General features: G+C 40.0%; 1 protein-coding gene across 1 annotated transcript; it reads right to left on the bottom strand.

Annotated features, from left to right (window-relative positions):
• Positions 1-803: 803 nt before the first annotated feature.
• Positions 804-25,596, bottom strand: iqch (IQ motif containing H). The gene is made up of 20 exons (XM_071536307.1): positions 25,546-25,596; positions 25,012-25,134; positions 24,790-24,887; positions 24,539-24,614; positions 24,272-24,391; positions 20,805-20,898; positions 19,474-19,676; positions 18,762-19,307; positions 15,830-15,896; positions 14,780-14,863; positions 14,469-14,650; positions 13,266-13,538; positions 12,917-13,105; positions 7,557-7,677; positions 6,948-7,234; positions 3,609-3,767; positions 2,131-2,253; positions 1,920-1,981; positions 1,122-1,230; positions 804-890 (listed from the first exon to the last, which is right to left on the bottom strand). The coding sequence occupies exons 1-20, from the start codon at positions 25,594-25,596 to the stop codon at positions 804-806; spliced, it is 3,054 nt and encodes a 1,017-aa protein (XP_071392408.1).

Below are 25,596 nucleotides of genomic sequence, written 5' to 3'. Positions count from 1 at the left end.
TTTATTCCGAAATACTTGTTTGCAACTTCAACATTAGCAGCTAAAATGAGATACTATAAGAAAAGGGAGGCAAACTAATTGCTAATCTCTTGATAAACCACAAGCAGACTAAAAAGCTAGCAAGCCTGTGCAGCAATAAGTGTATTTTCAACAACAAAATACTTATGAACGATACTAATGAAATACAAAATACTTATAAAAACACTATAATATAATAATATTTGATGGCACATGAACCATGTTAGTGAAATAAATATTGTCTACTTACATTTGTAGTCCTTTAGAATCATTTTCTTGTCAGCTGCTAAAAGTGACGCACGGCCACCAGCAGCGATGCATTATGGGGCATCTCAGTATGTCTAGTAATACTGGGCAGCATACTCAGAAATTCTTGCCAATTGTAGTATATATCCGGGCATTTTTTTGTGCAGTGGAAATACACTAGATATTTTACGTCACACTTATTTTTCAGTATGGGTAGCAGGCGGCTTCGAACACAGGGTGAGTCTGCTTTAAATTATTTGAATGAATGAATATTTAATGGCTCCCTAAATGACACCTTCAAGTGGAATTTACCTAGTGTTTAGAATAATGAAACAGTGTAGGTGTTCAATAATGTTTATTTTCTTTTGCCAACATTAAGGTCTATTCAGCCTGCTCAAAGAGACCACCAGACCATTTACTGTTATATCCATCATGGATACTGACAGAGTATTTCAGGTATTTATTTGGTTTGCTGCGTTAAATCAACTTTGATCCTCAGCCCAGCTAACAGCAGTTAGTTGTATCAGTGACCCATCTGTTTAGGTAGCAGCTTTGTTATCCTCCACTGCTTGGGCATTGTTCTGAACAGTCATCTGCAGTACATCTTCTATGTCCTTGATCAGATCCTCAAATAAACACAAAAAGAAAAGTAAATTTAAATACATTTAACTACCCATTCCACGTGAGCAGGATCTTTCTAGCATTTGCTCTGATGTCACTACTTTTTTTTTTTCATGAACTGGTCACACCTTTCTTCATTGAAAATAACATTCCAGCTTACTACAGCTTGATTGAATATACAGTATAGTCTCATGATGTAGATGATGAGGAAGATCGTTAGGCCATTGACATGGTACCTTGAAATTAGTCTCTCCTTGCATTTTCGGGGATGATATTTCCTGTTGAATGACTGACAGATTCCGAGCAAAGGTCACTAGGGCTCCCTGGAGATCCTCTGAGACGGTTCTATTAACGACACCCCAAACAAACAAGTTTACTAATGATCCCCATGTTGCCAGCTAAGCAACAATCACCTTGTTTATCTGGTGGTGTTGGTTAAATGAAAACTTTCAGCTGACAACATCCTCAGTCTTCAGGGGGAGATGTGAGCAGAGCTTGATTTAACCGTTACAGTGCTGTGTAAGATAAAGGATTTGGGTGATAAATATGTTAAATAACCTTCCTCTTAACAGCTGCTAGGGATTTACAAAGCCAGAGGTCTGACATCTTAATCCTCTGAAGGAAGTGTCTCTAGAACTCTTTCATCCACTTAATACTCTATTGTCATTTTATGTGCATGCATCCTCTTTTCTGAGTATGTTTGCTTTACCTCCCTCTGTGAGAATATAATTTTTGCTGTACAGTACGACCTTGTGTATAATAGGTGATATTTACCTTTTTATCAGTAAATGAACAGATACTGTATGCTTATGACCCACAGTGAGGGCATGATGGAAATAACTATAGGGTGTGCTTCAGTGTCAACAGTTTGTACCTTTTTTTAGGCCATTTTGCTGGGGGGGTTTTCTGAGAGTTAACCCTAAAGCTATTACATGTCAGAATAAACTGAAAGGAAGCAGTTTACTTTTCTAATTTGATAAGGAAATATAACTGTGTGTATATGAGTGTAATGTGATATGTAAAGAAATACTTACACCATTCCAAGACTGCCTCTCTCACTGCTGTCATGGAGAGCAAAAACAGTGCCTTCCTTCCTCTGGAATTAAACAGTCACAAGAACACTGATAAAAGAGGAGCTCTATCGTCATATAGTGTAGATTAAATCAATTATATGATGTGTGTCAAAAATGAACAAGATGTAATGTTGATGAAAAGGCCAATAGGTTCATCATGACAGTGTTTTACCTTCATGTCAAATCCTATGCCTTGAGCCTTGCACATCTTAAAGAACACAGTGGGGTACACCATGGAAAGGTTTGTGTGAAACAAGCGGCTCCCAATAACCGCATAGCGATTAGCTGCAGGAGGCTGTGAAAAAAAACAAAAAGCAAGAAAGAGAAACAGAGACATGGAAAAAAATGTAATGGGGTGTGTGATTGCTGGCATTTGTCCTTTTTATCAATCCTCACTGTGGCAAAATCATTTTTATGTTGAATTATATTCGGGGTTAAAGCATAAGCGGTGGTGCCATGGTGCATGAAGCAGTGACACGGCTACAGTAGAGATGGCTGAACCCTGTACACATGTCCTTAGGGTCAGTGTTGAGTTTAGGGAGTAAGTGTGATTAGTGAACATGATGAGTGTGGGGCACATGTGGTAAACTGTTGGGCCTTTCTTAATTAACTGCGGGGAGGAACAATTAATGTTTGGAAGACATGCCAAATACACGATGAACTTAATTGTATGATGCCAATCAAAGGAACTACAGTTTTGGGACTATAAATTTTTGCATTCATCATAAGACAAAAGCACTACTGAATGCACAATAATATGATACATATCACCATAAAAATAAAAGAAAAAATACAATTGATTCTGAGAATATAAGCAACACTAGAGGGGTTGATTACTTAAAAGTGTCAGGGCTCAAGAAGATAAAAATGTGCCTGGTTCACAGGCACCTTTGGGAGACAAAAACAGTAGGATTAAGCCCCTGTGAGCACAGGAGATAACATAACTACCATAACTCGCTGCGATGGCCGTGTGTTTGCAGTTGTCAAACACTGGACCCTCACACAACAATAAAAGTGTCCAGCAGGGATTTAATTGTGTTTGTAATATGCAGGCCCCTAATGATGGCCACTGCTAAAGCCATTAACCATTGCAGTGGCTCAAATGCTGCACTGAAGCACCAGGCCACCAACTAAATGAATGTTTGATAAAATAATACAAGTCGCGGATTAACAAGCGTAAACTCAGGCATGCTGCTAATAAAAGAACTCTATTGTTTAAGGCCTGGCACCAGGTTGATGAGGTGTTCAAGCATGCATACACATGCATAATGAATACGGTATGAATTATTAATGTGTTGATTATTTAGGCTCATCTATCAAAATGATAATGAATTCAGCACCTAAACACCAATAGAGCTCAGTGCGTAATTACAGTATTTAGTTGTATTTAACAAAAATGAAGAGCAAAACACTGATCTATCTTAGTGATTACTGTGGTGGTAAAATAATTAGTTTTGAAGCTCTGCTTGTTTTAGACCAGCTAGTTTCAGTCTTGTTGAGGTGAAAAATTAACTATATAATTAGCAAAAACAGCTGTAAAAGTATATAACATCAAAATACATTAGGTTAAATTGTTAAATAATGCTTTTCACATTTCACATAAATGTAAAATAATCAATACTGCCACTATAAGCAGACATAAAATGGTACTTTGGCTGCTATCTGCCGTGCAGAGGATTTCTCTTTGATTGGTACTGGCACTTCTAAACGGCATGTGCGGCAATCCAGCGTTCCACCAGTCAAGATCAGAAGCATCTGGGTCATGGCCAGCTGGTTACTGTATCTCAGGTCCACATCAATAGCCCACACCTGCAGACAGCACATCATGAAACCTATGTCAAAGCATATGTGATGCAAAATGAATATAAAACATATAGATCATTTGATTATTCTAATTTGAATGGAAAAAATGGAACATCAAGGCATTTCACCCACGCAGCATTATAAACAGATAGATAAAACAGGGCCAATACCTTTTAGTCCTTAAAATATTATCCATGTTGAGAGGCAGGAGAAAGGAAAACACTGTTAATGGTTTATGTGCTAGGTATTTCAGCTGTGGAATGACACATGCACAAAGTAGATCCTTTCTTGAGTATTTGGGTCCATTCTGCCCTGGGCTAGTTTGTTTGGCTTATGTCCGATGAGGAGCTAACTTCAGATATGTATGGTAAATGGCATCATTATAAGTATATTAAGGGGTCAGGTATGGTCATAGCCTTCCGCTTAAACAGGGCTAATTTTCCCGATAATAACCTAATAGCTATGCCCTCTCTTCAAAAGTGGCAAATAAATCACCAGTGAAGGAGTTGTTAATAACTAAGTGGCAGTCGGCTGCCTCCCTTTGCTGTTCCTATTTGTCAAAGTAAACGCTCCTGCCACTGAATGCAAATAGCTGCCTGCCTTGTGAACCCCACACTGTCTGCAACCTGAGCGCTTCATCTCCACCAGTACACGGACATCTGACCATACTACACAGTAATTCTCTCACATATTTTTTTTATTCAATTCTAAAATATTGTGATTCAGATAAGGAGTGACTTAGCTAGAGGCTACATATGCTTGCAATACTGATTCAGAAACAAAAGTGTCTGCTATAATCCAAGATAAGGCTAACAATTCCTTTCAAAGTGAGTTTCAATAGTAGCATGGCATAGTTAAGATCATAAATTATCAATATTGTACATTGTAGTTAAAAGAAAAATTGACATTTGCATCTTTAAAAAGGCTGTGGCAAAAAAATGTATTTTTCAGCACTTCAAGAAATACTCCAAAATATTTTTGGTGATTAAAAATGGGTGTTAATGCTTAGGATTTTCTCTGTGTAAATATAATTTTCAGCAATAATCTTATTTGTAGGCCGGGGGTTGTGCATAGCACTAGAATGTTTGTTGTAGGTGGTGATCTAGAAGAGCTTTTTTGCAAATTGCATAAGTAAATTTTGCAATCTGATTTTTGTTTACTAACAGCGTAGCCCTAATCTTTAAAACACATACACGTTAAATCAGGTGAACATAAAGAGAATATATACACATTCAGTATTGTAAGTAGACCTCGGCAAAGCATCAAACGAAATTGCAGACTGTGTGCATACATGTCTAACAACAGTTCAGCAGTATGTATTGCACTCAGCATCCTGTACTGCAGGAGGTAGCTACCAGTGGATAGATGCGAGTCTGTATGCATCAGGTTGATACCTGGGACTGGGTGATGGGCACACTCCACAGAACCATTCACTCGACTCACTAAAAATCATACCCCGATGTCCCATTGTCGCTCTTAACAGAGCCGTGGGAAATGTAAGCCTGGATTGTACCTGTTTTCTATAGCCTTGCATTTTCATTAAAAACCCTGATGCTGCAGCTGGGGCTCCACCATTCCACAATGTGGGGAAAGACTGCAAGGGCAAACATATGTGACCCACTTCTTCCCATCAAATAAAGTAGGCGGCTTTTAGCAACAGGTTTGAATCTAAATTGATGTTTAAATCCAGACAGGTTTGCCCATGTGGCTCTCCTCTGTCTGGGCTCTGTATGTGGCGAGACGAGTAAGAATCTGTCTTCAATGTTCCTGCTTCTATTGAAGCACATACTGTTTATGATCTATTCTTAATTACGCTGTCAGTGAAACCCATTCAATTTCTGGTAACATCACAGCTGAGATTCATTTTTGGGCTGTCATTCTATCATTCTTAAAGAAAGAGCAGCTTCGGTTACTATGATAAATTTGAGAAATAGCATATTTTGTGATATGAGATAGTATTACAATGCTTTATCACTGCAAAGACACCTTAGTTTGTCTATATGAAATCTTGAAATGTAACAATTACTATTAGGTGTAATGAAGTGAAAGTCCACAGTTATAGCATAGTTTGTCTGACAAAAATGTTTTTAGCAGGATTTTATATATCAAAAGAATCAGAAATAGCGCTGCACTACTATGAAAACTCAATCGCAAATATTTGAAGTTTCAAGACACAAATTGTGCATTGTGTAACCCTGCTAGTGTCCAATTCATAAGATACTACCCTCTAGTGGCAAAAATGTCCTCAGCTGCATCTACTCTAAATCCATTTCTAATTGGGAATCACTTATGAATGCTAAAATAAATACAGCATCGGCAAGGAAAAGAAAAAAAAATACATAGGGAGAGATTTACTAAAATGTTGAAATGTCCTGAATAAAATCCACTACATGGAGGAAGATAGCAGGTGTATTGCTTTGTGATGGATTGTTTCAGGAAAAAAACAAAAACAAAACCCCATAACATTTTCAGTGTTATTCATACCCCTTTGTAAAACTGTGAAGTAGGTCCAGTACTTCCTCCACTGTATTGCATGTTCAGTATTTTATAGGCCATATTATAAACAAAGTATTTCATTTTACAGCTCTGGATCAATAGACAGTCAATGTAGCCACATGTTAGGAGCAGAGGTTAAACCATCATAAACCAGTCCATTTCCAATATCATAAATCAAGCAGGTTTCAGCTAAACTAAATCCTGACAAATGAGATCAGATTTCCAAGATGTCTTGTTTTAATAAGTAGACAAATTTCAGAGAGCGCTGCAAGTTACCAGTCAGGGGTTAAACACTGACAGGACATCCCCATGAAGCAGTCAAATCACTTTAGAATGACCTATTGTCTGAAAGATAGGTGCCTCTGACTTTCTCGATGTTGTAAGGTTAAAGGGCAAACCTTAAATGGTGGAATCAGTGTATTGACACAATAAGACCTGACAGTTTATTAGATGGCCTTGTGAAACATTTGGTCCCTGTGCCCACTGTTTGCCTTGCCTGTTTCGCAGCTCCCAGGGGAGCAGTAGGGGCAGCATCTATCTGCTCATATAGATCCCTGATCCTGCCTAAAAATTGATCTCTGTGACCAGTATGGTGAAATGGAGAGCTTTGACACCGTGTGTTGCAACAGCCTGACATATTTATCCGGGTAGCATAAGCTAAGGCTTCCATTTGCTCTGGCTGTGTCTTACCTTCTGTTCCAAGGTGCTGTGGTTCAGGAAGGTGGCCAGGTCCAGGGAGACATAACCTATGATGAGACGCTGCAGACAGGCCCGGCCCACACGCATGCAGATGGAGTGCAGCGTGTCTGGGCAGACAGAGGTCTGAGGGACAGAGGAGCCCACAGTCTCCAGCTGACAGGAGCCATGGAGCTGGTCTCCACAGGACAGCATGGTCACCACACCCCCAGGCTCCAGCAGCAGATCTACTGTCAGACAGGTCACGCTGTCTGACGGGGGGTAGGCCTCCACCACCCCACCTGGACACACAGACGCACGGTGAGGAGAGAGAGATGGCTACAATACAAACAAGGTTGATTGAGTCAGAGAGCAAAGGTTACCCATAAAACAGCACCTGAGCTCTCTTTTGATGTTAGCACTTTTTTTCATTGAAACGTTTAAAACGTGGCAGTAGCAGCTGTTTAATAACCAACAAGAGTAATAGGAGAATGAATTCATTTGTCAGTTCACATAGGCAACATTTGGGCACTAAAAAGGGACATAGGAAATTCGAGTTGGCATATTCTAAATGGGAGTATTTCCTGGTGAATAGCATTCAGTGCTTGACAATAGGCGTCTGACCTTGCCTGAGGAAGGTCTTCAGGAAGCAGGCCCAGTTGGGATAGCAGGAGGTTTTAGCAGGCTGGGCGTGATGGGCCAGCCACTCTGGGACCTCATCTAGATATCTGAGCAGAACAGGCTCCTGCGAAAAGTAAAGTTAAAGTGTATACATCAGGGATCTACTGGATCCGAGTTGGAGGCAGATCTGAGGGCATTATGTACGTTTGTTCATTCAATCACATGAGAGCAAATCTTGGTTACTTTATTTTGTCCCATTATCATAGCATTCCAGGTGTCCACCACATTGCTGGAAATGCCCTTGTATTATCCGGATGACTCCAGTGACTAGCTGTTATCCTTGAGACCTTTGGTGGCTGCTTCAATTTCTCTGTGAGTGTCTGATGGATACTGCGAGAGGGTCTATCTGTGAGTGACAGCCTATTATCAGAAGGCCTCAGGAGTCTAATGGCTTTAACTCACAGCCATGGAGACAGCACCTGCCCTCAATAACAACTCCCTCCACTGGGCGGCTGATGAATACCTAAGCTAACCCCATCTATCTGGGGATCAATCAGGGCTTGACTGGGATCGATATCACTCTTGTTTCTGTAACTAGGAAACGCCATAATGGTTTCACCACTTAATTATGCTGTTAATTGCCAACTTTCGCTTTAGGTGTCCCGTAAACAGTTTGGCAACTTAAGTACATTCTCTCATCTGACCATGCTGTAATGTAATGATTCAAGTAACAACAATGGCTCAACTAAATGTTAATCTGTCATTTTGCTATATACTATAAAATTGCAATTAAATCCTTATGTTGACTGCATAAATTGCCCAAATGAAATGGATGAGTTGATTCCTGAATATTCTTTTAATTGCATAGAAGGGGAATTATTTTGGTCACACACAATAAAATCTGTGAAACTGAACCACCTTCTTACCTGTCAAAAAATGACTAAATTCTGAATGGAAATAATGTCTGTGTTCTTTTATCATTCTATCTAGAGCGTTACTTTGTTTTGAGTATATTCTGTCTGGCTTCATTGGAGATGGAACTGGAGATTATGCTGTTGATATTCCAGTCATGTAACAGCCATCATCATATTCAAGTACTGTAAGATGCGAGGTCAAATGCTACACAGTGATTCTCCCTACACAAACCATAAAGCACACAATGGTGCGGCAAAAAGTGTAAGGGAACGGTTGCCATTTTCAACGGAAGAGCAAGCTCACCCCGGGACTTTGCCTATGCAGTTCAGAGAAACAGCAGGACAGGAAGAAAAGAAAGAGAGGTATTTTGCAATAAATTATTTGGACTTAAACTGCGAGCAGTACCCTGTGATAGGATTCAAGCTTTGCTTGGTGTCCACATAAAGCCAAGCAATCTGGTCATAAATAAAATAGATGTAGCCCTGCCTCTTTGATTGCCATTTAATCTCTCCATTACACAATGAAACAACTGAGACACTATGTATTGAGAAGAGACGGGGCAAAATCTGACTTGCCATACACTTTGTATGCACATTCATTTACTATAACACTGTCCCACCGCTACCAGAGGGACAGAGCTTCAACCTCAACCACCTACAGTTCATGATTAATTTCACATGTAATAATAAATAAAACATATGGGTTACTAATATACTAATATTAAATACAACATATAATATAACATATTTCACTTCCATAATTTTGCATCCTTGGTTGAATTTAACATCTTAGTAGCAGGGTAACAAAATGCCCTCTGCAAAAACATTGCAGTTGCATCGAGTTGTGACCTTAAGTGAAAGCAAAAGAAAAACAAACACTTATCAAAAATGGACCACAAGAAAATGGTTAAAATTCTTAGGGATTAATTATGTTCAGGCAGAACAGTAGATATTGGAAGTCGTCTGTGCAAACAGAGAGGCTGCACAATATTTAGACAGAAAACATCTGTATAAAAGTCCCTCTAACTCTTTAGTGGTGGTGATTATCAAATGACCCATTTCGTTGACAAACTTAACCTAAATAAGGTGTTGCTCAAGATCTGTTTGTACACAGCATGACAAAAAGAAATACTCCATCTGTTGACGCTATTAGGTGTAATTTTTACCCTCTTGTGCCTAATGATCCATACGCAAGCTGTGTGTTTGAGTGCTTAAGTGTCTGTATGGCCCCCTTCAGGCATTGCATGGGTGCAGATCTACACATCTTTAACCTCTCTCTGTGTAAATGCTGAAAGAGGCCTGGGGGCTTTCTGCAGGCTGAAACATTGTGCTGGAGGCCATGGGCCTCACAACATTTAGAGGAGCACACTATCCTCTAGACCTCTGTGAAGCTCCTATAGTGTAGAATGGCCCTTTCCTCCTCCTCTTTCTAACCCTCCAGCCTTCCGTTGCCATGGCCAAAAGGGATCGGAGGGTTGGTATTATTCTAAAGACCACATGGCATTCTTGTATTCTTCTCTGTGTGTCAGTCCGCTATTCTTCATGCTGAGCCCCCCAGAACAAGCAATAATTAAAAAATATGCACACAGTCTGTTTAAAGTAAGGCCAAGTCCACTCTCTTATGCCCTCAGTCTTTTTACAGTGATCATCAATGGTACAGGACACCACACTGAAGTACAGAAAATATTTTTATAATATATACTGTAGTTTAATCAGCACTTATTTGCTTATTTTTTGGTAAACAATGATCTTGGTGTTAAATTATGAATTGATATTTGAAATGCTTTGTTTAATCATTTGTGTTTCATTAATAATTAATTAAATTGCTACTATTTTAATGAACATGGCTTTACACATCTATAAACCTTATGCTTAAATGTTTGCAAATATTCAGAATTGCGAGTATCTATCCTATTCACTAGGTGTCATTGCTATTGCAATTAGGTCTATTTCCTTTCAGCCAAGTGCTACAGTAATGAGTGCTATATCTCAAAATATGCTGCCATGCTTGAGCATCTATCTACAGTTTCTGCTGTGAGGAGAGGATAGCAAGGAGATACATTGATATAAAATATTCATATGTTTGAGTCTATGCAACAACATAGTTCTATAGGCTTTCAGCACTCTATAGAACTCATAAAGTTTAAATTGCCAACTTTAATATACATAAGCATAAGCATAACAGGAGAATGACGGTATAATAACATTAGGGGGCTAATACATTTTGAGGGAAAACAATGTCATAACAAAAAAAACCTCATCCTATGAGGAGCACAGGATGTGGGCTTGCCTTTGATTAAAAGAGCAAGGTGTAGAATAAAGGCCAGTTAAAGTGTTGTGTCCATATGGCCCAGAAGCCCTGAGGCTGTCGGCCTACACTGGGGGCCTCGGCACTCTTCCCTCTCCATGGGACCCCAGCTGGTGAAACAAACCCCATTTACTTTCCTGCGCTGCCTCAGCCACCATTATGGACCTTGGCTGTGGCTCAGCCGCTCTCTACCATAATTAACAGCACCAATGCCACAACAATTACAGCCCTGCACCACACATACACTATGAATCAAAGAAGGAGCTAATAGGAGCAAAACAGAGCGAGGCATAAGAAGCTTGAGATGGCTGCTGCTCTTTGGAATAGAATAAAAAGTAAAATCATTGTGCTCAAAGCCCACAATGATTAGCCTGTAATTAGTTTACACAAAGCTCCCTGTTAAATGGCAAAATACGGTAATTAACACATGACAGAAAATCAAAGGCTACTTTGTAAGCATATGAGAAATAAGCGCCAGAGGCTCAGAAGCTGTGTACAGATTTCAACCATACTAACTGAATACTTTACTAATGATTAAGTACATATTATTTGTTTTGAATAAGTTTCAGATAAAATCTGAATATATTCTTTGGAGAAGAAAGTGAATGTTGATTTTTTTTATGGAATAATCATAATAATAAGATTTATAATCCATCAAATAGGGATGGGCTAAGACAGTCAACTCTATTGTTGTACACTGTGCACTATGTTACTAGTGTTTTCATGTCTACTAATTTTATATAAGCCAATAAGGCCTAGATCTATATTTTGATCTTTTGTTATATGACGCCAAAGTTCCTAATCCCACCAATTTTATAAAAGTTGTGGAAAACTGTCTTAAAAATATGCCCTACTAAAGTCTCATGATTCCTCTAGAATATGTCATCACATAGAAATTCTAAACTAGACCGAGGCTGCAGGTCCGTGTTCAACACGAGTACAAAAGAGGAAATAGACCTTTTTCTTAATTAAATTAAGAAGAAATTGTTAAGCATTCTACCTCAAAAAATGCACAGTTCATGCTTTTTATTATTAAGATAGCCAAGAAACTTGTTCTTAGGCCTACCCACAGTACAGCCTCATTTAAATATTGGCCTTTCTTGACACTAACTAGTCAACTAATCGTTCTGCCAACCCCCCAACTAGTCAAGCTTGAAAAAATTGACTTTTGCACATCCCTAGCATTGAATGAGTGCTATGGATGGACACAGAATTAAAAAACGCAATGCAATAATGCTAGAAATACTATCAGCTGCAATTAAGGATTAAAGTTTTTAGTCCCCCTGGCACTTCAGTCTACTCTGAAGACACGTAATACATGTGAAATTATGTCTCATTGATCTAAGCCATGAGTTCATTAGCATATACACCAATGTACAGAGTAATGAAAGGAGTAATCTGCGACCAGAATTATTGTACTGTGTTTTAATTGTCACTGCCAGGTGAGTGAGGGGATTAATACCGCTGGGCAGTTTACGGTCCTCTCTAACACACCAACACTAACTAATGGGTGTGCCTCAGAGGATAGATAATGGCTGTGTGTATACTCAGATATTTTAGGTATTGATTTAATGCTCTGTGGCTTTAGGGATGATGCTGAAAGTACTGTACCACAGGGACCAGCGCTGTGTGTTATGTTAAGGTACCTACTCCGAGCTGAATGATGGTGTCTCTCTGACCCCACTGTGACCTATGCTTTGATTCATTCATTGAGAGGCATGAATCTAACCCATTTGTGACCTGTCTAGTCTTAGTCTAGTCTCAACCAGGAGCACAAACTCCATTTGAATATCTACATGTTATTATAAGAGCTTAAATTTAAATGGCTGATTCCTCATTGGTATGGATGTAATAATAATAGCAATAAACTATGTGTGTAGCACTTCTCTAAAACCAGAGTCTACAAAGTGCTTTGTAGGCAGCCATAAAAACAAGGCATAATAGTAAAAACATAACTTTAAGTAGAAGAAATAAGGGAAATAAATAAAAGAGAAGGAAAATAAAAAAAAGACAAGAATCAAAGGCAAGTAAATTCAATAAAATATGACATAAAAGCATGTCTATAAAAATGTGCTTTAAGAAGTGATCCCACAGTTTGTGATAGTGATGGAATGATGTAATCCTTTCGGGCATATCTATACCTGAACCCATTCTGTGTTCCACAGATCAGGACCATGACGACGGTACTCCTGCAGGGCCCAGTTATAGCAGCTTAGATGGCACACATCACAGTATGCTGTGCCGCGGCCGCCCTGCTCAGAGTCCACCTTGAAAAGCCAGCGCTGCACATCCATGTTCTGAGTCATCAGCCTGGCCAGTGTTTCATGAAGCTAAACCAAAAGAACAGACGCGAATTACAAACTAAATGACAAATATAATTACAACTGAAAAGTTATGTAAATCTTCCATGTTATCTGGCACTGCTGAGGGACCCCATGCTGTGGCGGAGTCTGTGTGTGCATTTGTGCATGTGTGTTTTTGGTCTCTGACCTGGTTAAGGGAGTAGATGTCTCCCTGCCCAGGGGTTACATCAACCTCTGCCCCCGCGAAGATCCTCCTCCCTCCAGACTTGGTGCCGTAGAGCTGCGCTACGACCGGCTCTGGGCCCAGGATTGGCACTCCCAGCTCATCAGCCACTGCCAGGTCATCCACATGGGCCACTCCGCCCACGATATAGGCCTCCTTGCCCTGGATCAGGTTCCTGATACGCTGCAGGGTGCGTGGGCTGTACTTTAGTAGCGTGGACAGGCACATGTTATGGGTCTGTGAAAGAGAAGGGGAGAAAGATTACTGCAAGAGCTAGGAGTTCTCTGTGTCTCTTCCAAGGGTTGTTCCTTGACCTGATTTATCACTGTGTACACACAACAGATCTATTATTGTAATAGCCAGCAGGGTTTTGACCTCTCCTGTATTCCAGCAGGTTGAATTGATAAAAGCTGCCGGTGGGAGGCCTCCCCTATCCTTCACATCTTTAATGTGTGCTAGCAATGAGCTCCTTGGGAATACAACTAATTACTTCACATCTGTATTTATTTGATCCACATGGAATTATCCCTTCTGTCACTGGCAGAATGCGCTGCCAGCCATGGGTAGCAGTGATTCATCTCAGCAACACGTCTGGCACAGTTTAACAACAAAACAGCAGGAAAATCAATAGGGAGAAATGAAGAAGACCATGCCATGTTGTACATTTAATCTAGCACGAAAGCGTAGGATGTAAAAACACAACATAGTAAGACCCCTAATTTTATTATATTGAAATAATCAAAACAATGCAGAATTGCGAAAGAACACAGCATTTCAATAGAATAAATATTGGGTTAATTAAAATGCATTTTAATTATTCATTGAACACCAGCTAGAAACCATGAAATATATTTTAATTAAGTTTAACTTAATATAAGTTGAGTATGTTTACCTTGACCTAATGTAGATGTTCCATTTAAAAACTACTAAAAGGAAATGAAAAATATTAAAACAGACAAACACAGTGTAACTGTCACAGCACAACTCTTTAGTAACAATCTCCTCTGGTACCCTCTACAGGACAGTACACAAACTACAGATGCTCATGCCAAACAGTTGATTTCTAAGCAACAGCAGATTCTAAGATATTGTTGGAAATATGTACATTCACATTTATACAACAAAAGTTTCACATTTCACAAAAAGAATGTGTGTGATTGTCCTTACCGGGAAATACTCTACAGCATCAGGTGTGAGGATGGTAAAGCGTTTGATGCAGGAAGAGGACTGAGTGAGTTCTGCGTCTCCCACCTCCGAGGCTCCATGAAGCTTCAGCAGGCTGCTGTAATAGTGCAGGATGTCGTCCCCCAGATGCCGGGGAGAGACATAGATCACCTCCACATTTTCATCTAAACACACAGACATGGACTACATCAAATATTATGATATTATGGGTTCAACTTATTGAAAGGTTATGGTAAAGTGTGTGTGGAGAGTTGATGTGTGTGTATGGTGCTGAGGCAATGCAAAGCTCCTACCTCTAACATCACACAGTCTGCTTATTTGGATGTTCTGTAGGACGTCAAACCCCTTCAAGCTTAAGCGCTGGCTCTGGGAGTAGCCTGCCACAAAGAACAGGGTCACAAACTTACACCTACAACACAACATGATACATTCAGAAAGATTCATATCTTCTCTAACTGGCTTTAGTCAAAATCTGGAGCTTTGTAAAACTATCCTCAATTCTGTAAGCTACTAGGAAAGCAGGTAGGCTTGGGGGTGGGGCGGTTAAGTCTAGTCATGCAGTACTGCAATCAGATGATTAATTTAACTTAATAACTAGCAGGTACAGTGTCTGTGGTGTTCTAGGAGCCCTGTTGTGCCATGTCCAGCCACCACCGAGTTACATCCAGTGATACTTCCAGGAATTCACTCTATGTGTGTCTGGATTTCTGCCTGAGAGAGAATCCTCAAATGAATCAAGGTAATTAAATGATTGGATTCATGCTAATTAACAACAATGGGGTTCAACTTTCTAATTATCCTTGCTCACACAGCACTCTCCGTAGCCACCCCAAGTGCAAATAAAGCATTCCATCTGCTAGTAATTAGGCTTAATAATTTTAGACAATCGCTCAATGATTTACAACGCACATGCCTGATTACAGTCTAAATGTGAGCGCCACAGTGAAATTAGGACAAGAAACGATCATACTGTAGCTTGCACTCTATGTTTAGCGCAAAAACAGAGTAGCTTTTTAATCTTTTTGCTATTTGATTTTTTTTTTTGTTTTTGTTTTTTTATTTTCGCTCAGCAGTAGAGCAAGACCTTTGTGCCTCTTTGAAAATATTCAGCATAATGGCTTTTCATTTGCTTAATCTGCAAATTAAATGGCGATTGAGGCTAAATTGTTCAGTTCCCTGGCATGGGGACTGTCATCATCCTCTGAGTGCTTTCCTGCAGAGAGCCATTTGAATGAGACAGGGCGGCTCCACCAGTGCCACAGACTGGGGCAGCAGAGTGTCGGGGTATGGGATGACTGCTGCTAGATCAGATGTGTGTGTGGGCAGCAGGCAGAGAGAGCTACCTAATGACGGGATGTGGATAATGGTCCTCTTGGAGGACTGGATGTGTTTCCAGTTGGTTGCCAGATGCTGGGGATGGAGGAAAAGGAGTGATCAGAGAGGGGACTGCCTGAGTGCACACCCACCCACACACACACACACACACACACAAATCATCACATCACTGCATAGCTAAAACACATCAAGCCAGTCTCTCTCTGGGCCTAACAGAAGCAAACCAAGCATAAAATACCACCTTAATTAAATTAAGCGCTTACTTAGAAACATCTTCTCCCAATTAATTCAATCAGCAAGGTACATGATGCTACTGCCAGGGGAAGATTAGCAGGCTTAATTAACAGGGTATGAATGTTTAAAGGATGAGAACATACATTTAGTGCATGTATACACACACAGTGATGGTAAAACTAAATGAACTTGTAGGTACTAATTAATATACTGTCAGTGTTCTCAAAGATGTTCAGCCAAGATGACAGCGCAGACATGACATCTGCACTGAATGGAAAAAAAAAATTACTTAGCATTATACATCTAGGAAGATTGTGCTGTCATACTGCTCTTTTGAAGAGCTAATCAGAAATAAACATTTAATTTTGTGATCTTAAAATTTCAGTTCTGAGATATTGAGCATAAAGGTTTTGATGTCCTAGCTGGCAAAGCAGTTATGTAATCAAATCTGTCTTTATAGCTCAACAAGACCTGCACCCCTGTGGTACTTAAAATGCAAAATATCAAAATCATAGGACAATTAGAGACAGTTGGGACAATTGTTAGACAATTGGATTTTTAAGAGGGCCCCAACAGAGATAGAGCTTTAAAATTCTGTAAGGTCAATCTGGGTTTGGCTCTATAAGGTTCTATATAAGGTTTATGAGACAATCAATGGGAATTAATGGGAATGAATATGATTTAATGGTAAAATGTAATTATCAGTTTTGAAGCATATTAAGATTAGATGGAATCAAATTAAATACAATTTGGTATTGTATTTTCTATAGAGCCCAGCAAGACACCATTGTGTAAAATTGCATTTACTCTCTATTCATATTTTTTCAGGTCTTTTGTAAACAAAATTTCATGTGATATCACAACAAGCTATAATGCTTTTTCATGTTGATTTAAAAAATTTCCCATGACACCCCTCTTCTAGTATTCCACGAGGATGGATTGGACACCCTCTTCCTGGCCTGTTTTTACCCTGAATCCCCAACCCTAATTCTCCCTTTGTCTTCCTTTTTTACTGATGTTGCTGCTATTCTCGTCTCTTTATCTGTCTATCTGCTTCTCTCTGCTGTTCTGTGTTTCTGCTGCTCTCAACATGCGATAAAAAAAATACTAAATCAATTAAGCTACACATTTTGGTTAAAGCAACAATCACATTGCATCGGCCCACTTCTGTGCTTGTTTTGAAAAGACTGTGTTGGAGAGAGTGGTGGAGCTAACTAAAACAAACAGCCATGCCTCCAGTACAGCTGAGACCAAAGAAAATACTATAACATACAGTACTTATTCAGAGAATGTTTTTTTCCAAATTCTCAAGCTGAAATGATGATGAAATGAAATGAATGAAATACTGGACTGCAGAAAAAAATTACATTCTGGTTGTATATATATTGTTGTAATTCCCTGCACAGATGTGAGAGGGTGCATTCAAGCACAAATCGTGGATTGTAACCATCTTTGGAGGTACATAAAATAGGATGTTTTCCACAGGACAGGAGTTGATGTTAGGCCTATATCCACATACTGTAGATTCATCAGATGATAAAGACAAAAAACCTGTTAGTAAAAAACAATGGCCATTCTAGGCCATCTGATGTTAAGACTATGTAGCTAGACTTAGCTAGCTAAAGCTAGTCATTACATCAGAAAGCTAAGAATTTAGTTGGTAAACCAGCAATTAGCCTCTATTAAGCCTAAAAGCCCCACTTAGGCTACCCTTCAGTATTATTATGAAAAAGTGAGGTCAAATTGTTATTAATTTTAAAAACATTACTGTTTTCTGGCTTGCTTGCCATTATTACTACCCTTTCAGGCTACACTAGCAAGCCTCTGACAGGACGTGGCTGAAAGTTATCTTTTGATTGGTCCTCACTGAAACACTGAAGTTTGGGATTGGATTAGGGTGACCACATTTTCAAACCCCCAAACCGGAACCCTTAAGTGTACCGCACGTTCATGCACGCGCACATGTATGCACTTATGCACGCACCAGAGGCATTTTCATCAGGAAGGGGGACAATTATTTCAGCGCTTAGCACACCTAGTGACTGCACCTTTCAACACCATGGACAGCGCCTCAGCAAACAGAAAAAGATGTTTTGTCTCCAAAAATCCACCAAAACATAGTTCATTTGAAAACTGTTTATATTTTTTGATTGGGTTAGGTAATAATGAGCGGGACAGAACATGATAAACGTCTATGTAAGCACTGAAAACCAGTATAATACTATTGTGGTGAAAACCGGGACAATTTGGTAGTGAATGTTGAAAACTGGGACATTTTAGTGTTTTACAGATATTTGTCGGGACTCTGGACACCCATCTTGAAACCGGGACAATCCCGGACAAACCGGGACGTCTGGTCACCGTAGATTGGATGGGAACTATAACCTTATAGTACCAATCTGATGTACTTTCTGAGATAGATCTTTTAAAATATTTAAACACAAAAAAAATAACACTACACAAACATAAAGTAACTTTCAAAGATCATGAATATCTGAAAATGTGGATAAATAAAGATTTCAGATAGAACCATATAATTCCAGCTCACAATTTGTCTAATTTAAATTGATTTAGAAGTTTTAAATCAAGGTATGTCTACATGTGTAGTGCAAGGCTGCATTGTTGGATTTCCATGGAGTCAAAGTGTGAGAAAGAGAGAGAAAGAGAAACAAAGGCAGGCAGAGAGTTGGATATAAGCAGCCTCACCTGGGCTCTGTTGCGGTAATTCTCCAGCTGTCTGAAACGCCTGGCCTGCAGGGCCTTCCTGACACGACGCATCTGAGCGTGCATCAACCATGAGATGGCGATGGTCCCTGCCGCCCACTTGCGCCGGCAATGGCGCAGGTAGGTTGTCCGGGCTAAGTAGCGCCTCCAGCAGGACTGGATCCGGATGGCAGCCGCCTCGATGCCTCCCTCTCCCGTGTAGCGCTGACCTGGGCGTAACACCAGGTCCAACACCTGCTCCCTGTTTTCAAGCACTGAGAGAAGGCCCATCAATGGAGGAGCCCTCCTCCAGCCAATATCCCAACCCAGGCCAAAGTCTGCCAGTCGCTCCCCGCACACCTTGGCCAGAGGCACAGCAAACTCCCTGAGCAGCTTTTCCAGGGCCTCCAGAGCATCTACCAGGTTACCCCAGCACAAGCAATAGTGCTGCTTGAAGCGACAGAAATCTGCAGCCATTGGGTCAGTCCGTCCCTCTGTGATGGTGAAGGGGAATTTGCTGATGGCTATAGGAACTAGCACAGGGACATTCTGCAGAACACAGGGAACTAGGTGAGAAGCAACCACCCTAGAGTTTGATAAAACAATGATAACTGTGGGAAATCAGAAATCAGTTACAAAGAATTAAATCCTGTCTTTGATCACCTCTTTCTTGATTTAATTTAACATCTACTTGCCACTAGTTCATTGTGTATACCTGATGGCTTTCAGGGGTAAGACAGTTGGAGCCTTGCATCATACTCCTGTAGCCTGTGCTCTTGGATGTTGCGGAGGGAGGAGGTGCAGGTGCTTTGGTGGTCCAGGTGGGCGTGCATTCTCTGCCAGTTCTTTCATGGGTGGGTCCAGGTTCCTTTCCCCATGTCAGCTGCTTATGACACCTGGACTTCCAGTCTGTCAGGCCTGAAGTCACAAACAGACAGGCTCAACTGTACTCTATCAATGCCTGTGGTTAATCAGGTGCAACCAGCCATCACTGTCAAATCTGACTGGCAGCTGTCCCTATATTTTTAACTACAGATGACTCAGTGAGGGATTTGCACTAAAACTGTTCCAGAAAACGAGAGAAATAGCAGAAGAGAGCAGAGCAGAGGAGAGGATGAATAATAGCCAGTGGTTTACCAATAAGCTCTCACAAAATGCTGGATTGCCACAGAGGCAGGGCTTTTGTTGTCAGGTTCCCATGACAAGCTTCCTAAATTCAGGATAATTTCCAAGCACATTACTCACATCACTCTTACCTATCCAAGCATATTCAAGCAATATCCAAGCAATATTCTTCATGACCAGGCAAATGAAAATCACTCGTGGGCCAGTTCAACCTACTCATAGGAACGTGTTCATGTCTAACATATTGAAAATAATTATCTTGAATTTATAAAACAAAAGTTGCGGGAATAGAATCAGGTAAAATGTATTATCTGCTGTGGAATCCCAGGAGAAGCACTGACCCATCTTGGAGGAACAGGAATCCTCTCTGCGGTGAAGAGAAGCGGCCTTGTGCTGGATCAAAGAATGAAGCATATGTGCATCTGGCACTGATGAGGGAAGCCTCTTCTCCAAAAGACTTGAAATCCCTTAAATATAAAAAAAAATGCATATTAATGTAAGAAGAAGAAGAAGAAGAAGTTATTATAAGATAAGCTTGTTATTTGTTCCAGAATAAGGCCAGTAACTAGTATCAGTACATTAATACACACTACGTACATCCAATGGTGCTTTCTCCATCAAGGTGGATTTGTGCATTTCTTTTTTCTATTATTTTACAAATACAATAGCAACTTTCAACACATTATTCTTTTCTGTGATCATCAAACCTTTAAATAGAAGCCCAATTATGACTACCAAACACATCTCAAAACCACAATTAAATAGAAATTAAAGTCAAATTGAAAATAAGATCAAAATAAAGACTAATGCAAATCACAACTCAGTAGCCTGGCAATATAATGGTTTGAGTGATATCAAACAGCCAGGCCAAAGCAATGAGGATGTGGAGCATAACAGAGAGGTGGAGAAATGTCTGTTTACCTGCTCTCATGTCTTCCTCAGGCCTTGCCAGGTTGCGATGTCCCCCTGGCACAATGGACATTGTGGGACCTGTGATTACTCTGTGATGTGTTTCCTAAATAGAACACAGTCATAAGATCTAAACTGGTAGATGTGTGACAGATCTGTGACAGAGGCATGACATTTGACTGTGAGGATATGCTCTCTATAGGGATCAAGTAGCTCTTGAACCAGTCCTGAAAAGTCATTGCCAACATTTAAGCAAAAGCCTGGCCCCAGCTTCACCAAAGAAAACACAAAAACTACAAGTTTAGTAGCTAGAGCTTGTTAAATTTGAATGTTATTTTTTGGGTCAGTAGCTAGACTTTCTTCAAGAGGGAACTTTGTAAAAGACTAGGAAGCGACCAACCATTAATCAGACCCGTGCCAGCTTGTTGATGTCAGAAAATATGACTATCTGGCAGAATAGGTGTGAAGGAGGGGGGGGGGGGGGGTAGTGTACATGATTACAAACAATAGATTTTCTGCATTCATTAAGAAGTGGGAGAGCCATCACACAGACATTGACAAAGTTGTAAACTGGCCAATAACCCACTTCCTGCAGCAATTAATCAAAAATTGGCAAAGATTACAGGTTAATGTAAAAAAACACTACAACTTAGAATTATTCATTCCTCTCTTCTGCTCATATTTAAAACACATTCTGAAAAAAGAACAGACCAAACTACATATCATACTGAAACTAAAATTAGATTTCATGGCTTGATTTAAGATACACAAGACAATGCTTATATGGAGTAGCCTCAATTTCCTTATTCAGGGACAGATTCACATGTCTCATTGGTCAGAAAACACGTATAAAGTTTGTGCTGCTGATCCTCCAGACCTGTCACCTGATGTCCTCCTCCTTATTTCTCCTCAGACCACTGAGCTCTCTGACAGACCACAGGTAGCAGCCAGGTGCTGAGAGAACCTCCCCTCAAAGGCACACATCTGTTTCAGATGGGGTTGGGAAAAGGTGGCACCTTTGTAAAATTGCTAAAATGCAAAAGCTGTTTCCCTGGCATGAGTAGAGTGGAGAAGAGCTGGCCTGAGCTGCAGGAGGAGGCAGCAGGCAGAGAGCCAGTGGTTAGCAGTTGGGTAAGCTACGGCTGTCTTATTGGCATGCTGGAGCAGGTACCCACTTCTGTCCTGAGACAGCTGTAAACCAGTAGCCCATAGCACAGCAATCAGGCGCCAGTTTCTTTAGAAGAATGCTGATGTGCTGCAATCTGCTGCTTTCCGCTTTTTGCAGCCAGTACTTCTATCCTCTCCTGTATCAGAGTGACAGTCTTGGCCTCTATTTCTCATGTCAAGTATAGATGGCCAAAAAATGTTGGAGAGAAAAGTGTGTAAAATATATCTAAAACTAATGCCGACCTTTGCAAAGATTAATTTGTTTGCTGTGATAGGTGCAGGCTGTCATCACTAAGCCAAGTGACCTTTATGTCACTGTCTCTCTCTGAGCATGGAGACTTGAATCATCTATTAATACAGACCTGTCCCATCACTCTTCACTCCAGCATAAACTGTCTATTCTTAGGATTAAGGGAATATCAGGGACAGGAACAATGATGCCCAATTCGTCTTAGTTGTTGCAGAAATTCTTGCAATATTTCCTAATCAAATCTTCCCTGAGGCTTGTGCTGTATGCTACAATTGATATCAATAAAGGCTCAGGACACAAGCAATTGATTTCTCACTGTACAGAGAAAAAAATGAGAAGCCATAAGATCATTCTGATTATAGTTTAAGACCTGATGCACTCATAGATATCATCTCCAGTAATGAGACTGAAGTGGGATGAGAACATCACCTCCATTACTAACAAGGCCGAACAGTAGCCTACTTTCTCCAGCAACTAAAGAAGTTCAACTTCTCCTGGGTAGTATTGGTTCAGTTTTACATAGCCCCAGTCTAATTAACCGTCACCTCCTACATTATTGTCTTGTAGACTGCTCCATCTGCCTGATCTAACAACAAACTGCAGTACATCATCTGGGAAGCAGAATCGATTGTCACCTCCCCTCCATAAAGAGCCTGTCTGGCTCCAGGGCAGACCTGGGTTAAATAGCATTTGCAAGTTTTTAGTGTTTTCTTGAACCTGCTTGGAGTACATAGGACATTACAGTGAATACCACAAAGTTAGGAAAATCACAGGTAAGCATGTGAACGTCAAAAAGTATTTACTTTTCTGTAATTGACAATTTACCTGACACAATCAAAACTGCTGTGGTAAATGATGCGGGGAAAAAACCAACACACATCTGTTACTCCAAACAGGTTAAAACAAAGGCTAAATAGTATTTGCAAATATTATTTCAGCCAGTTCTGCTCAAGGATGACATAGTGCACAGAAAAGATCAACACTGATCCTGGCCACCACTTGTTTCATAAATGTAGGATGTGCAAACAGTATGACTCAATCATGACTAAATCAACACACTACCAGAAAAGTTTCTTCTTCCCCATGCATCCATTACTCAAAGGACAGCAGCCTGTCACCCCACTAAACGTATAGAGACACATTAAAGACTACCCATCATTTCACCCATCAATCACTTTTGCATATTAAGTGTGCCTACACTTAGCTGTCTTGGTATACTAAAAATATAGCGGAGACTAGTCTGTACATTGTCTGCTGTCGTTTAATATCAGCAAATGAGCACAAAAATCAAACAAAAAGAAAAACAGCAGACTCTAGAATGGCTGTCTTCGCATGTATCGTAGGAGAGGGAGCAGACATTTGCTATGGGATAATCTGCATTAAACGTTTCGGTAGTTCTTATATTCCAGCAACTATGAAACGACATAATAACAACCTGAAGTAGCCCTCCTTGCACTTGCACTGTCAACACTTTTTTTGAGAAATCTTTTTGTATGGTATTGTAAGCTTATTAACAGAATTTCCCTCTAATGGATAACAAAGATGAACTTGATTTAATGTCTGTGTATTTTGCTGTATTAATGTTATGTGCACCAACTCACCACAGCAAATTTCTAGCATCAATAAATACTAGTGCCGTTCAAAATAGGCGTAGGCTATCAGTCGCTTGCTCTGAGCCCCGCTGCTGCAAAGAGCGCTGTTCGCTTGTTTATTCAAAGTTTATTAATAGACTATTGAACGTGTCGCGTGTCCAATCCGACACTGCACGTCCTTGGGTCCCCAGCAATGCACCCGCCAAGTGTGAAGTAGATCGGACGAACGGATCTCGAGATATGCGAAGGACACACACACAGACAGAGATTCATTGCTATGCTTTGACGATAACAATTAAAATGATTCTGATGGCGCAAAAAACAAGAATTTAAAACAAGAATGAGGTCATCAAAGGTCTCTGCAAAGTGTAATTTCTACTGGAAGCATACATGCATGGTGTAAAAACTACTGGTATTCCCAAACTACAATTAAAGATAAACTAATTCACATTCATACACAGATTACTCACTGAATTTGCGCTCTTCTTGTGCAAATCAGGAAGAGGAATTCCAAATTTCTGGTGCATAATGGCTCTGTTCTTTGGGTGAGCAGGATTACACAGTAAGCGCATTGTTAACGCTGACTTGTGCTGAATGAGACAAAGAAAAGAAAAAGATTCAAAACTGTAGTTATATATGGTAACATGTAGAGACAGCAATATCAAAATATCAAAATGATGTAGTATATTACTGCCAAGTGGAGAAGTATACATTTCTGAACATGAGTAGTTGTTTACCTTTTCCCCAGGTGAAGGTCCTGGAAGTTCTCCCCTTTGTGGACATGTGTCTGTAAAACTCTCCAGAGTAGGGTTCCTGTGTAAAATATCCTTTTCAGGCTCACAATACCCACCACCACAATTAATTACAATTCTAATCACAGCATTGATAATGTATAACAGTGAGATGGTGAAGTCTCTCTACTGTAGGCAAGTCTCTTCACTGCATGCTATAATTCAGTACCAACAAAATTAGGCTTCTTCTTACTTACCATTTGGGAAGCTGAATTGTCTTTTTTTGTAAGTCTTCAATGCTGGGAAGAATCAGCAACTGCTTATTCACTGTTTTCAGATACTCCTCTGCACGCTTCTATTTACAACCAAGAGAACATAGTAATTCTCACTTTCTCCTCAGCAGTCAGTTACATTTGTCTTATGATATTGTAACGACATTGTTATCAGTGCTTATTCTCAATTGTGGAAAGCATCCTCACCCTAATGCCTCTTTCTGTCCTGCGAATAGCAGTGTCCAAGGCTTGAATGTCCAATGTTTCTCCCTTCTCACTGATAGTGATTTTCCCCAGACTGTGTTTCAGTTGTCTCAAATCATCTTGAACCTGTAATTTACATTATGAAATGGTCTCTAGCTTGCTGGCCTTCAACAACAGACAAGCACCAATCAACACAATTTATCTAACTTTTACCTTAGCTAGTTCTTACTAGCTACTTACTGCTAGTTCTTACATAGGTTAGTTATACGTAACGTTATTTTAAATTTATGTCTGGAGTTTAAACGTAGGCTAAAGTTATGACAATTTGTCTTAGATTTAGTTGCCTTAATTAACTCATTAATTAATTAACTTAGCTAGACTGTGTTATGGTTATACTGTCATAGTTTAGCCAATTTAGCTAACGTTAATCTAACTTCTAAAGCTAACGTTAGGTTATCTGTCGAAAATGAGCTTGGCGCTAATATAACTTCGATCCAGGAACGGTGTCTCATCCGTTCCTAATTATCCAAACATTACCTGAACTAATACTGTTCCCAGCGTATCTTCGTTTTTAGGCGTGTCAGACAT

The sequence above is a fragment of the Centroberyx affinis genome, unplaced genomic scaffold (assembly GCF_046629955.1).
Source record: "Centroberyx affinis isolate AG114_WGS23_722 - 3 ecotype Tasmania unplaced genomic scaffold, CSIRO-AGI_Caff_v1 ptg002853l_1, whole genome shotgun sequence".
NCBI lineage: Eukaryota > Metazoa > Chordata > Actinopteri > Beryciformes > Berycidae > Centroberyx > Centroberyx affinis.
This window is presented reverse-complemented; position numbering and strand designations above follow the sequence as displayed.

Bases quoted from the DNA above. Each gene is read 5' to 3' on its own strand.
- iqch (XM_071536307.1), bottom strand. From the start codon at position 25,596: ATGTCTGACACGCCTAAAAACGAAGATACGCTGGGAACAGTATTAGTT. The intron at 24,392-24,538 runs GTAAACAACTAC...TGTCTCATTCAG, and splicing joins GACCTTCACCTGGGGAAAAG to CACAAGTCAGCGTTAACAAT. The intron at 14,864-15,829 runs GTAGCTCTCTCT...TCTTTGTGGCAG, and splicing joins TATCCACATCCCGTCATTAG to GCTACTCCCAGAGCCAGCGC.